Source organism: Panthera leo, chromosome C2, assembly GCF_018350215.1.
Source record: "Panthera leo isolate Ple1 chromosome C2, P.leo_Ple1_pat1.1, whole genome shotgun sequence".
Lineage (NCBI taxonomy): Eukaryota > Metazoa > Chordata > Mammalia > Carnivora > Felidae > Panthera > Panthera leo.
The window spans coordinates 8457495-8472408 of record NC_056687.1 but is presented as its reverse complement, the minus strand read 5'-3'; the positions used below and the strand labels follow the sequence as shown (position 1 = coordinate 8472408).

General features: G+C 46.1%; 1 protein-coding gene across 1 annotated transcript; it reads left to right on the top strand.

Moving 5' to 3' along the window:
- Positions 1–987: 987 nt before the first annotated feature.
- Positions 988–12019, top strand: RIPPLY3 (ripply transcriptional repressor 3). Its single transcript, XM_042954465.1, has 4 exons — positions 988–1163; positions 2248–2314; positions 7438–7505; positions 11101–12019. The coding sequence occupies exons 1-4, from the start codon at positions 1060–1062 to the stop codon at positions 11423–11425; spliced, it is 564 nt and encodes a 187-aa protein (XP_042810399.1). The 5' UTR covers positions 988–1059; the 3' UTR covers positions 11426–12019.
- Positions 12020–14914: the final 2895 nt, after the last annotated feature.

The window sequence follows — 14914 nt, the reverse complement described above, 5'->3', positions numbered from 1 at the left end:
CCCCAGGCCGGCCCGCGGCCTTCAGTGCTCTGTCGCCCGGGCAACTGATAAACCAGCATTCCTCCCACCTGACCCCGCGCCGGTGACGGTGGCGGCCGCGCTCCCGCGTCCCGCTCCAGCCCTGCAGCCTGGGGACGTGTCCTCAGCGTCCGGCAGCGGCCAGGCTCATCCAGGCGCTTTCTAAGCGCGGCCCCCGGGGTAACCGGAGGCAAGTCCCACGCACCCCCACGCGGGGCCACCTTCCTCTGCAAGGCCCGCGACGGCGGGGAGCGCGCTGTCCTCCCGCTCTCCTCTCCGCGGCCTTCCACCCGCCTGGAAGTGTCGCCGCGTCTCCACCCCACCCGGTTCGCGCAGCGCCGTCGGGGCGTCCCGGGCGCTCCAGCACCGCAGGCAGGGCGGGTCCACGCGGGTTCCGTAGCCGCCCCCCCAAATCGCCCTGCCGCTTAAAAGTGGCGGACGTGAGGTTCTGCGGAAATCTGGGGACCCAGACGTTCCCGCGGCAACCAGAACCCCAGGGGCCGCGGGAAGAAGCCAGGGGCCCCTCCCCTCCCGCAGCGGGCGGGGGACACCCCCGGGCGAGGGTCCCGCCACCCCTGACCCATAAGGGTGAGTTCCTTGCAGAAATACACCCCCCCCCCCCGCACGTGTCCTCTTCCCCGCGCTTCCCGAGACACTTCCCGTCGCCCATTCCCCGGGGTGCCTCGCCCCCGCCCTGGCAACCCTCCCTGGGTTTCCTTTGTCCCCGCCACACCCCTGCCCCGAGCTTCCAGAGTCCTCTCCAAGGATATCCCACCACCACTCCCCCCCCCCCCAACCCCCGCGCCGCGCCTCTTCGGGACCTTTTCTGGTCCCTTCCCCCGCTCCGCCTTCCCTGTCCCCTCCCCGAGCCTCTCCCGCGCCCTCCCCGCCCCCTCCCCGGTTTCCCCTGTCCCCTCCCGCCCCGCCCCCGTTTTTAAACCTGGCGCCGAGCGCCCTGGTAGGTGAGCGCCCTCGCCCGAGCGGTTAGAGGCGCGGCCGAGTCGCTGGTGCCGCCGGAGGGGCGCTGGCTGTGCGGGCACCATGAGACCCGAGGCGGCGGCCGGAGCCCGGGAGGCGCGGGGGCGCGTCTGTCACTGCCCCGCCGACGGTCCCCGGAGGCCACCGCCGCCGCGCGGGCCGGAGAGGTGAGGGTGTCCCCGCGGTGCGACGGTGAGGGGGGCGCAGAGCGGGATGCCCCGTGCGCCGCTGAGTCCCCCCGAATCCGGGCGGAGCTCCGGAGCCCGACGGCGACGCAGGGCAAGTCCCTTAACCTTAGTCAGGGACGCAGAGTCCTCCGGGTTTCGGGGTACAGCGCCGAAGCGCGGAGGCCCAGGAACGGCCCGCGAGGAAATGGGCCAACGCTTCCATCCATAGATCTGAAATCACTGGGCTGGGAACGTTGAAGTCTCGGGGCCTCTCGGCGTGCCTAACAGGGGTCCCCTCACGTTGACTGTCACAGCCTTGGTGACAGTGTTTGGTTGGCCCAGTGCTTGGGGCTCAGCCCTTTCAAGGTAGTACAGTTAAAATCGAATTAGCCAAGGAGGTTAATGTGGAAGGGGCTGCGTGGCGAGGCAGCCTGACAGGAGAAAACCATTTGCCCCTTTTGCATCCTAGATGCCTTGTGGAATGGTCTCGGCGAAGTCAAGATCCTTCAACAGCATGGGTGGTGCGGTAGAAATTAATGAGCCACAAAGTAGCCAGCTACAGTGGGGAATCAACGGAAGAATCCAGTCAGGCTCGGAGAGAAATCCCTAACTAATGTGTCCTCTGATCATTGCATCAGATTTGGGACTTCTCAAAACCCAATGAGGGCAGAGAACTGATAATGTGGCAAGGAGAAAAAAAAAAGAGAGAGAGACCCCCCCCCCCCCCCCCCCAAATGGTACTGGTTTATCCACAGGCTGAGAACTTGAGAGAACTTTCTGGGGTATCCAGTGATCCTTTCTCAGGCAAACATTAGAATTGATAAGAATGATAACTCTTACGATATTATTTTTTTTAAGTTTATTTGTTTGTTTTCAGAGGGAAAGAGAGAGAATCCCAAGCAGGCTATGCATGGTCATGGCAGAGCCCCACATGGGTGGGTCTCAATCTCACAACCATGAGATCGTGACCTGAGCTGAGATCGAGTTGGATGCTTAACTGACTGAGCCCCCCAGGTGCCCCTTATGACATAATTTTGAAAGAGCAGAAAATGCTGGGGTTCATCTCTGGTCCCTGCCTTTCCAGCCCCACACCATGGAGACCTTGGATCCTGACACCCCAAGAAACTGAGCTGCCCGCAACTGGAAACCCGGTAAGGTTAAGGGGGGCATTGTGGTATCCAACAGTTCAGCCAGAAAGTGGCACCAACTCAAAAATGACCATGAAGGCCTGTCCCTCTCTCGGTGGTCTAATACAGAAGTGCCTGTGGGTTTGGGATTGGGAGCCTGGGTGAGGCTGCTGTTAATCAGACCTGAGTCACATGCACAGATTGGGCTCCTGCTTGCTTCTCTCTCTCTGTCTTCTTTTGAATCTTGATTCATTTTTTGAGAGCAAGATGGAGACAGAGCATGAGTGGGGGAGGGGGAGAGAGAGAGGGAGACACAGAATCAGAAGCAGGCTCCAGGCTCCCATCACAGAGCCGGATGTGGGACTCGAACCCACAAACCATGAGATTGTGACCTAAACTAAAGTCGGACACTTCACCGACTGAGTCACCCCGGCGCCCCTGCTTGCTTCTTTCTTGAAAAGCAAAGCCTAGCTATGGCCTAGTTCTCTCAAGGGCATTCTGAAAGAAAGAAAGGGAGATTTCTTTTATGTTGTTTTTTCCCCTTGCAAACCAGCGGGTAGAGAGAGGAGGGGTTGGCTGTCTCTGGCTGCCTCCCCTCCCCTTAGAGAAAAGCTGAGGGTGCCATTACTGCTGGGCTGGTACCACAGTGCAAATAAGGGCAGAGACCAGTCTGGGGTGCCCAGAAGTTGCTGTTAAAAGCCCACCATCTGGCCCTTTCTGAAGGACTTTTGCCCAGTCTGCAAGCACTCCTGGGGTAATTCATGTTGTCTGAGCAAATACACTCTGGCTGAGGGCTTTGTGGGTAAAGATTAATCTCCACCACTATTCTTTTGTTTCCTGCACTGGTAACTAAATGGCTTTATACTTACTGAAGTAATGGCTTGCTTTCATAGAATTTACCTTTCCTTTTTTAAATCTTCAAATGTAAGTTGATGACTTTTATAATGCTGAAGAGCTAATCAGGCTGGGAAGGACTATGTATTTAATTTACGTAACATGTGGCATATGTTATGTGTGCAGTTATTTGTAATATGATAAGAAATTCAGGTGCGGGAAAGCTGACCTTGGACTGTATTTTAATATCCAGACTACTTTATTAAATTAGCCTGGATAATGGAAGTTTTTAATTCAGTTGCTATTATTTAAAGAATGAAAAAAAAAAAAGAATGAAAAAAATACAATCTATATCAAATTAATGATTTTGTAGCCGAAATTAGTCTTAAACACATGCAATCTCTAAATAATGGAAAATAATTTCGTCTTTTGCATCCAAGCTTAAGTTCGTTCTTAAATATAAGATTTAAGAGGTGCTTGGGAGAGGGAGAAAATATAGTTTACAATTATGCGATTTTTTTTTTTTTTTGTTAAATGAAATGTATATGGAGCGGTTGTTGCAAGAATAAAAATACTGTAGCACATTTATTAACGCAAGGCAGGTGGATTTTTTCCTATGATGACGAGAAGGCTATTTGTGAGAAAATTGTTAAGGTGTAGCAACTTTCTAGTTGATCGTTAGCATGGCACACTGGATAAAGCAGTTGTGTCCATGGATTTGGCGGGGAGGTGCTCTGTGGGGGCTGTAGCGCACGCCGCCCTGCGCGCCTGGACAGCTCTTTGTAGAGCCCACTTGGCCCGGCGAAGTCTGCGGGAGCCAGGGCCAGGTGAGCGCCGCCCGGCACCGGGAGGGACCGCTTCTTGCTCAACAGCGCCCTCTCCCGACGACGCGGGAGAACTCCTTGCCTCCCGGGCCCTGTTGAGTATTTCTGGAGAAATTGTAGGGCTGGATTGGAGGCCCTGTGCCCTGAGCCGTGGACTCACCCTCACCCATTTGGTATCCCTCCCTCTCCTTGGGGGGCTGTCTGCCTCTCCTGCCTGGGGAAAATGAACGACAGCCTAATCCTTCGTTGACCTCTGTTGCATTTCTCTCCTTGCCACTTGCCGACCTTGCAAGGGAGGTGATTCCCTAAAAGGAGATGGGCCCATCCTCCCATCTCACAGGTTTCCCCGCACTTGCACTTTGTTGGAGTCAGAGGCTGCATGGGGAGGAGAGTGGGAGACCCTCATGAAAGCCTCTGCTTGTATCTCTTCTCTTACTCTTAAGGACACACACATTGACATACTTACCCTGTATGCATTTCTGTTCCCCTTGCATCATCAAAATATGAATGTTTAGACATTTCTGTCATCAGAAAAGGATCTTTAATTAGAGTGTATTTGTGACATAAAGTTTTTATTTTTATTTATTTAGTTTCTTTTCTTTTCCTTTTTTTTTTTTTTAGAGAGAGAGAGAGAGCATGAGTCGGGGAGAGGGGTGGGGGGGGGGGAGAGAATCTTAAGCAGGCTCCACGCTCAGTGCAGAGCCTGACATGGGGCTCGATCCCCTGATCCTGGGGTCATGACCTAAGCCGACATCAAGAGTCGGGTGCTCAACGGACTGAGCTACCCAGACCCCCTGGCATAAAGTTTTTAAAGCTGTGTATGTTTGTGGGTAAAGTTTTACAGTTTTTAAAGGTGTATTGAATGTTTCAGAGTCTGGTTAGAATTACTCAGTTTATTCTGTTTAAATTTTTTTTTCCCACGTTTATTTTTGAGAGAGAGAGAAAGAACTTGAGTGGGGGAGGGGCAGAGAGAGAGCTCCGGAGACGCAGAATCTGAAGCAGAGGCAGGGCTGGAACCCACAAGCCGAGAGATCATGGCCTGAGCCGAAGTCGGATGCTTAACCAACTGAGCCACCCAGGTGCCCCTAGAATTACTCCCTTTAGAGGAAGCTGTTTCTCTGTACTAACACTGCCTTTTGGTGCCACCAAAGTGTGTGCACTGTTGTATTAGACACAGCCATCGCCGGATATAAAATCACCTCTGACAGCCCAGGATTGCTTCCTGTGGTGGAGTGAGCAATTAGAGATATTTTATAAAGACAAATAAAGCTTAACACAGACGCGATTCTCTGGAGTCCTCAAAAAGTGAACTTCATTTTGGAGAAGGTTTTGCTCAAAGAGCCTCATTTTCTTTCCCTAACTTAGCTCAGCACAGCATATTGGAAAGAAATATGGTTGGTAAAATATAATGACGTTTGGGGTGCCTCGGTGGCTCAGTCGGTTGAGCGTCCAACTTCAACTTAGGTCATGATCTCACAGTTTGTGAGTTCGAGCCCCATGTCGTGCTCAGTCCACTTTGGATCTTCTCTCTCCCTCTCTCTCTGCCCCTCCCTCACTCATGTGCACTCTCTCGCTCTCTCAAAAATAAATAAACATTAAAAAATATAAATATACACATATGTGTGTGTATATATATATACACACTTATATGTATGTATGTACATATAATGTATATGTATGTACATATAATATATATATATGTATGTACATATATATGTATATATAAAATGACGTTTGCTCAGAAAGACCACACATATCACTGCAGGATGGAAGGATGTGATGATCGTTGGTGACAGTCCTCAGACTCCTTCCTTGTCACACTCCAGAAGATTTTGTCTCCCTCTCGATCTGGCTCCGTGCAACCCAAGGGCTGGGGTTTCTGATCCATGGCTCCAGCCCATTTCAGCTCACTTTCAAGCTGTCCCCGGAATGGTCTGTCCCAAGACACCCCACTTCGTGCTTTCCATATAACTAAAACTTTCAGAGCTCTAATATCAAATGGCAATTTCTGCCTTCTCAGCCCCTTAGATAATCTGGCCACAGTTCAGGCCAAATTCTTTGAGATTCAGGACCTCACAGAATGGACAGAAAGGGGTCAGCCCTGGACCGGAAGAGTGATTGTCCTTTCTCTCACTAGCACCTACTCTGGTCACAGCGTGGACAAGCCTGGCACTCTCTCTCTCTCTCTCTCTCTCTCTCTCCCTGTGTCTTATCTCCATTGTCCTTAGTTGCTCAGCCTAGCTTTTCTTTCCTCCACTCCTGATATTCAGGGGGTCACAGGGTTTTTTGAATACTACTGAAGTGCCCTTGAAATCCATCTTTCCTTTCCCTTCCTGTCACTGTCCAAATCTTTATTACCTCTTGCTATGTGCCTCTGGGCCCTTACCTCCCCAACCTAGGCTGTGCACTACTCCCAGGGGCCACCGTTATCCTTAAATACAGGTCTGACTATTGAACTCCTGACTTCAAAATCAGCAGTGGTCTTTACTGCTGCCTCCAGAATGAAACTGAGACTCAAAAATAGGTATTCAAGGGGCACCTGGGTGGCTCAGTCGATCAAGCGTCTGACTTTGGTTCAGGTCATGATCTCATGGTTCATGAGTTTGAGCCCCGCGTCGGGCTCTGTGCTGACAGCTCAGAGCCCGGAGCCTGCTTCAGATTCTGTTTCCCCGTCTCTGCCCCACCCCTGCTTGTCTCTGTCTCTCTCTGTCAAAAATGAATAAATGTATAAATGTTAACAACAAAAAAAATAGGTATTCAAGGAGTCCTGTAATGAGGATTCAGCTTCCTGTTGGAGCCCATTTACTACCACAGCTTCTCGTTCATTCCACACTGGGCTCCTCATTCTTCCCCATCTGTGCCCGTCAGAACTTGATGCTCTTCTCTGCCAGGAATGGTCTCAGAATCACACATTCAAATGCCACTGAGGTCTCTGCCAGGCCTTCCATGAACCTTTCCCTCCTCCCTGCTTAGAATTGCTGGCATCTTGCTATATGATGCTTTGTAGTGCGGCTATTTGACAGTGTGTGTGTGTCTTTTCCAATTATATTTAAAAAGTCTTAACTGGGGGCACGTGGGTGGCTCAGGTTTAAAATAAATAGGAAAAGACCATCCAGAGAGAACGTAGGCAAACAGATGATTCAAAGACAAGAAGAGGCACCTGGGTGGCTCAGTTGGTTAAGCATCTGACTCTTGAATTCGGCTCAGGTCATGATCCCAGGGTTGTGGGATTGAGCCCCGCATCAGGCAACACACTGGGCATGGCATGGAGCCTGCTTGAGATTCTCTCTCTCTCTCTCTCTCTCTCTCTCTCTCAAAAATAAACAGTAAAAATTTTAAAAACCCACAAATACTGTTAAGGTGTTTACATTGTCTCTAAAATTGGTATTGATACTAAGAAGCGCAGACCACTTAGATTATATTTTTTTAGAATTTCAGGATGCTACTTCAGACAGACTATATCTGTGTTTGATGTGTCTGTCTTTGCAGCTTGAACCTGGTGACGACCGGCAAACTCCGGGATCAAAGGGTGCCTTTGGGTTTCAGCATCCTGTAAGGTAACATGACTTCACAGCAAGAAATATGTTCTTTCTTTTTAATAGAAGCATAAGCATACTTTAGTGTCCTCACCTGTGTACATTCTCAACAAAGTGGAAAATAATTCAGTATAGTCTTCTGTATTTAGTTCTTACCCAAAGGAACTTCAAGGATATTTTGTTGGATTTCTGGAATTCATTCATTCATTCAGTGTTCCAGTTGCAAATTGGATTGACCTCTTTCCTTTATGTCTTTTGTTTATACCTCTCATTACATATTATGTCTTGTGTTAAATTTTTTTAATGTTTGTATTTATTTTGGGGAAGGGGAGGGGCAGAGAGAGAGGGAGCCAGAGGATCCCAAGTGGGCTTTGTGCTGACCTCAGAGATCATGATTCGGGCTCGAATCAACCAACCGTGAGATCATGATCTGAGCTGAAGTCAGATGCTTAACGACTGAGCCACCCAGGTGCTCCTGTCTTGTGTTAAATTTAATTGGATATGAATTGTATATGTGTATCTGCTTATTTACTTAAGTACTTAAGTACATTTCTATTTCTTTCCCAGAATATAAGTTAGCATATTGTCTGGAGCAAAGTAGACCTTGAAAATATGTGTGTGACCGAACAAGGGATTGGTTGGAGGGTTCTCCCACCGTTGGCTTCTCCGGCCTCTCTGTGCTGCCATGGTCCTTCCTGGTGGGGATCAGGACCCTCACTACTGTATCCCTCTTACATTTCATCCATTTTAGGCAGGTGGCTCATGCTCAGGATTTTTTAACTGTGTCTCTGTCTCTTTCTCTCCCCATCTCTCATTTCCTGCAGCAGAATGAATCTAGTCTGTGCTACTCCTCGTGAAAGTATTTTTACCCTGGTTATCCTGGAAAACTGAAAGCTCTAGTAAAACCCAGAGATACTAACTGCTAGAGATGCACTTGAAAGACCTTCAGACTGGTCAAAGAGTGATTTCTGGAAAAGGGAAGCTTTCCTAGTGTCCCTTACACCTGTGGTCTTTATTCCCCACGGGACTGGGGAAGCTTTAAAAATACAGACGCTGGGGGGCTCCCCTGGGAGTGTTGACTCATTTGTTCTGAGAAAGGCCTAGGTGTCTGTATTCGTACGGTCTCCCAGGTGATCCCAATGTGCATGGGGGATGAACCTGCCACCCTCTGTCTTGCCCTGTGAGCGTCCACCTGCACGACCCACCCGTGGACCTGCCGGCCGCGGACGCTCTGGGGCTGCTCCCCAATTTTTGTTTCAATGAAAATGCAGTGACTGGTGAGGCATGCGTTACAAACTGAGTGCACAATTTTATCTTTTTATTACAGAAAATTTCAAACACAGACAAAAGTGGAGAGAACGGTACAGGGACCCACATGCCTGTCACCAGCCTCAATAATTATCAGCCGTCTTCAGATCTGCTGGTGTTTATCACCTTCTCCAACCTATTTTTTTAATTGTTGTTAGAATATTTTAAAGCAATTCCAGATATCCTACTAATTCACATTCCCCTGCAATTACTTCAGCATTACAGCTAACTTTTAATATGGCCAAACCCTGGGGGCACCTGGGTGGTTCAGTCAGTTAAGCACTGATTTCGGCTCAGGTCATGATCTGACAGTTCGTGAGTTCAAGCCCCATGTCGGGCTCTATGCTCACAGCTCAGAGCCTGGAGCCTGCTTCAGATTCTGTGTTTCCCTCTCTCTCTGCCCCTCCCCTGCTTACTTGCTCTCTCTCTCTCAAAAATAAACAAACATTAAAAAAATTTGTAAGAGAAAATATGGCCAAACCCTAAACCAAGTTTGTAGTTTATATTTTATTTATACATTTTATATAATATAGAATTTATGTTATTTATATTTTATACAATATAGAAATATGTTACATTTTATATTTTATATTTAAATTTATATTTTTATATAACATTACTTGTATTTATATAATATAGAAATATATATATTTAAAGTATACATATACATATATGTATATATGTATAAAGTATATATATACATATATGTATATATATATACATGTATATATATATATATATATTTTTTTTTTTTTTCTTCTGTTTGTTGCAGAGTTCCTCAACCCCAGCACTATTGAACTTTGAGCTGGATGATTGTTTGTTGTAAGGGGCTGTTGTGGGCATGACACAATGTTCAGTGGAATCACTGGCCTCTGCCCACCACATACTAATAGCTTCCCCTCAGTTGTGGCAACCAGAAAGGTCTCCAGACGTTGCGACGTGTCCCCTGGAGGCTGAGAATCCCTGGCTTATCAGAAATCTTGGGACGTTCAGAATTGTCACGCATTATTTATAGCAGGGTGTTTCCGCTCTTTTCTCTTCCATCCAAAAAGAAGGAAATGGAAATCAGCTCTACAGGGGCGCCTGGCTGGCTCAGTCGGTAGAGTGTGTGACTCTTGATCTCGGGGCTGTAGGTTCGAGTCCCATGCTGGGTGTAGAAATTACTTAAAAATATAAAAAAATAAATCAGCTTTGCAACTAAGTAGTGATCGGTTGATAATCCCTCTCAGTTCCTCAGGAGACCTCAGGGGAAAACGCCAATAAATTAGTGAGTAAATGGTAAGAAAAAAGGATTATGGAGAGAGTGAGGGGTATTTTAAATACTTCCCATGTGTAACTGGAATCATAAATTCTATAAAACCTGGATTTAGAGGTTCCAAATTTATATATTTAGGTTATTTCCCTTCCTTCCTTCTTTTCTTTCTTCCTATTCTTTAGACTAGACAAGTAACCAGGGTTCCCATCTTCTGTACTGGCAAAGTGAGGAACCCACCCCTATCACTTTTCTATAGCAACGTCCAGAAAGATTAGCTGCTTCTCTAGACTGGGGCCTCAGGGTCAAGTTTCCTCCAGGGCCCAAAGGGCTACAATGTTCCCCATGCTCAGGGGTGTTAGGGAGAGTGGGACCTAACCTAAATAGGACATATATTCTCCAGGATAAATCAAGTTCTCCATTTGATCAGAGTGAGACTCTTCATCTTGAAACTTGGTGTTTTAATTCCCCCTTACCTTCACGGAAGCAGACCCTTTTTCCTGTGTTGGTCTAAATTGATTTTCCCACTCACGTTTTAGCTCATTTCTGAACTGGTGTAGGGTTCCTCACCAGCTCTCTCCACCTGCCCACAGTCTTGTGTTCTGGTGACTTAGAAAACACACCTTGGGGTGCCTAGGTGGTTCAGTTGGTTAAGCGTCCGACTTCGGCCTCAGCTCATGGTTTCATGGCTCCTAAGTTCAAGCCTCGCGTCAGGCTCTCTGCTGACAGCTCAGGGCCTGGAGCCTGCATTGGATTCTGTGTCTCTGCCTCTCTCTGCCCCTCCCCAGCTCACAATCTGTCTGTCTCTCTCTCTCTCAAAAATAAATAAACATGAAAGAAAGAAAGAAAGAAAGAAAGAAAGAAAGAAAGAAAGAAAAGAAAAAAATTAAAAAAGGAAGGAAAAGAAAAGAAAGAAAAGAAAACACTCCGGGCACAGTGAAGGCAAGATCAGAGAGGGAGATTGGGAGTTAGCTGCTTTTAGGGAAGAGGACCCTCTCGATGGAGTTCAGCATTGTTTCGGGGTGATTAATGGTGTATTTTTTTCTTAAATATTAGACTTTATTTACCCATTTCAAAGCGCCAAGAGTATCTGCAGAGTTCTGGGGAAAAAGTGCTGGCCAGCTTCCCGGTGCAAGCCACAATCCACTTCTACAACGATGAATCCGATTCAGACGACGAAGAACAAGAAGAAGAAACCCAGTCTTCCGAACTTCAGTGCCAGGAGACAGAAGGTCAGGCGGAGAATGGCCCAGGAGGGAAGGGCAAGGGCCAGCTCACAAACCTGGGACGGAGGTCTGTAGGACACGGTGGCCTCAGTGGTAAGGGTCTACTCCCTCATGGTGACTCTCTGGGGAGCACAGAGTGTTCCTCACCCAAATAAATGGGGTCTCTCTCCTACACCAGACCTGGCTCACATGCACTCCTGGGGACAGCCGTGCCAGGACACCTTGCATTTCCCTTGGTGTTTAGGGGTCGGGGACTACCTCTGGCCAGGACGCCACTCACAGCCAGAACTTAGCTTTTAACTTTTCCTTCTCCTGGTGATTCTCTTCAGGGCACTCATGCACACTGTTGAGAAAGGATTCCAGGACCAGGAGAAGGTTTGTGTTGACATGGGTTGTTATTAGTTGGGACCAACTTTCAAAGCACCATTTACCATTGTCACTGTGCCATCAAGTGACAGATTATTCCAGTATAGGTTACTACCCCACCTGTGCCTCTCACTTAACCTCGGACTCTTTATTTAGCGATTTCTATTTTTGTAAAAATGATGAAGCTGTTGTCCCAGGGTTGATGTATTTGCTTACTGGCATTCCCAAAATATTTATGAAAAATAAATAAAACTGAATAATTTCCATAAGAGTAACAGAAATTTTAAATGTGGATTTTTAGGGGACAATTCTGGATAAAAATTTGTGATTCTTGTCTAAGGGCTGAGTGTATGAATAAATGGAGAGAAGAGCTTTAACTCTTAGTTGGGGACTGGTTTGGGCTTATTACTTGAATAGAATAACACTGTTTTCAATCAAATTATCTAATATAAAATTATTTCCATTTTTTAAATATTTTGATGATTAAATGAGTGTACTCCACAAGTTTATCACTTAACTATCTTACATGTGGTTGTTTTCCTATATATAGTACATTATATAAATTTATACTTGAAATAAATATTTTGAAAGAAAAAATGTTTGATAATCACCTTTTTTGTGTAAAATAATTTTATTTATTTATTTATTTATTTATATTGTATTTTTTTTTTAAGTAATCTCTACACCCATGTGGGACTCAGACTCAGAACCCTGAGATCAAGAGTTGCACGCTTCGCCCACTGAGCCATCCGGGCACTCCATGTTTAAGACAATTTTAGATTTTAATTAGTGCCTGCTTTAAAGTTTTTAAAAGTTTGTCAGAGTGTTTTCATATTTAACTCTTTAAATGATATTAATTGTGTTTAAGAATATAAAAGTGTAAAAAGAATGTAGACAGGATTGTAACCTCGATGCTCAAAAAGTCCATTAATATTAAAAAAAATGGAGCTAGGGGCACCTGGGTGGTTCAGTTGGTTAAATGTCCAACTTCAGCTCAGGTCGTGATCTTGTGGTTCATGGGTTTGAGCCCCGCATCGGGCTCTGTGCTGACGGCTTAGAGCCTGGAGCCTGCTTCAGATTCTGTGTCTCCCTCTTCTCTCTGCCCTTCCCCTTGTGCTTGGTCTATCAAAAAAGAAAAAAGAATTGGAGTAATATATGCAAATATTTTAACAATCCAAACAGTATAGAAAAGTATACATTTGCATAGTAAGTCACCCTCTCCTGTTGTGCTCTTTCTCTGTGCAAAATACCCAACATCAATTGTTTTTTGTCTACCTCTTTAAAAATTGCTGTTTGTAGGGCACCTGGGTGGCTTAGTCGGTTGAGCATCCAACTCTTGATTTTGGCTCAGGTCATGATCCCAGGGTCATGGGATCAAGCCCCGCATAGGGCTCCATGCTGTGTGTGGAGCCTGCTTGAGATTCTCTCTCTCTCCCTCTGCCCCTGTCCCGCACCCATGGTCCCATGCTTTCTCTCTTTCTAAAATAAAATAAAAATAAAAATTACTTTCTTTCTTTCTTAATAACTGGAAATTTGTAGCTCTTAATCCCCTTTATTTCACCCATCCCCCATCCACTTTGCCTCTGGCAATCACCACCATTGAAGAGTATTTAAAAGTCTGTTTTGTCTGGCCATTTGCTTTGTTTTTGAGACTCCACATATAAGTGAAATCATATGGTATTTGTCCATCCATAGTGTTGCAAATGGCAAGATCTCATTCTTTTTTATGGCTGAGTAATATCCCATTATCTATCTCTATCTATCTCTATCTCTATCTCTATCTCACATCTTTATCCATTTATCTCTTCACAGACACTTGGGCTGCTTCTATGTCTTGGCTGTTGTAAATAATGCTGCAGGAAACACAGAGGTGCATCTGTCTTTTCAAATTCGTGTTTTTGCTCTCTTTGGGTAAATACGGAGCTGTGGAATTACTGGATTCTATTTTTAAGTTTTTGAGGATCCTCCATAACTGTTTTCCACAGTGGCTGCACCAATTTTCATTCCCGCCTGTAGTGCACAAGAGTTCCTTTTTTTTTTTTTTCACATCCTCCCTGACGCTTGTTATTTCTTGTCTTTTTTTAAAAGATTTTATTTTTAAGTAATCTCTACACCCATCGTGGGACTCGAGCTTACAACCCTGAGATTGAGTCACACGCTCTACTGACTGAGCCAGCCAGTCGCCCCTATTTCTTGTCTTTTTTAAAATTTAATGTCTTATTATTTTTTTTATTTTTTTATTTTTGAGACACAGAGACAGAGCATGAACAGGGGAGGGGCAGAGAGAGAGGGAGACACAGAATCCGAAGCAGGTTCCAGGCTCTGAGCTGTCAGCACAGAGCCAGACGCGGGGCTCGAACCCACAGACCGTGAGATCATGACCTGAGCCGAAGTCGGACGCTCAACGAACTGAGCCACCCAGGCGCCCCTTGTCTCTTTGATACTAGCCGTTCTGATAGGTGTGAGGTGGTATCTCCTTGTGGTTTGATTTCATTTCCCTGATGGTGAGTGACACTGAGCATCGTTGCGTGTGCCTGTTGGCCATCTGAATGAATGTCTTCTTTGGAAAAATGTCTATTTAGATCCTCTGCCTCTGCTCATTTTTTAATCGGATTGTTTGATTTTTTTTTTTTTGGCGTTTTTTTTCCTCTTTTCAGATTTTTTCTTCAAAATTTTTTTTTGTTAATATGATTATTTTACTTGTTTGAAGTGCCTTTTTTCAAACTTTAAAACAATTCTACCTGGGGTTATTTCAGAAAGGATTTCAGATGGCATCCTACTTTGCCAGGTTGTAACAGAAAAACATTAGAAGTCTTACCCTTACTGTCCCTTCATCGGATGCTTGAGATGAAGCTTCGGTCATCACATTTGGCTTTGTTTAGTTTTCTCAATAAATCAGTTTTACTGAGAAAAAAAGATCTGGCCCAGTTGCCCGTTTCCCATCAAGAAAACAAACTTGGTCTGCCATATATTCACTTATAAACTATACATTATATGGAACCATTTGAAATTGCTGATGTTTGGCTGTTTTGACCTCCATTTCCATTCGTTTACAAAAAAGAAAAAAAAAATCACCTTGATGGCGTTTTCTTTTAAAAAAAAAATTTTTTTTTTAACGTTTATTTTTGAGACAGAGAGAGACAGAGCATGAACGGGGGAGGGTCACAGAGAGAGGGAGACACAGAATCCGAAACAGGCTCCAGGCTCTGAGCTGTCAGCACAGAGCCCGACGCGGGGCTCGAACCCATGGACCGCGAGATCGTGACCTGAGCCGAAGT

Coding starts and splice junctions, on each gene's coding strand:
- RIPPLY3 (XM_042954465.1), top strand. CDS start 1,060: ATGAGACCCGAGGCGGCGGCCGGAGCCCGGGAGGCGCGGGGGCGCGTC. Junction 1,164..2,247: donor CCGCCGCGCGGGCCGGAGAG/GTGAGGGTGTCC, acceptor CTGCCTTTCCAG/CCCCACACCATGGAGACCTT. Junction 7,506..11,100: donor GGGTTTCAGCATCCTGTAAG/GTAACATGACTT, acceptor CTTAAATATTAG/ACTTTATTTACCCATTTCAA.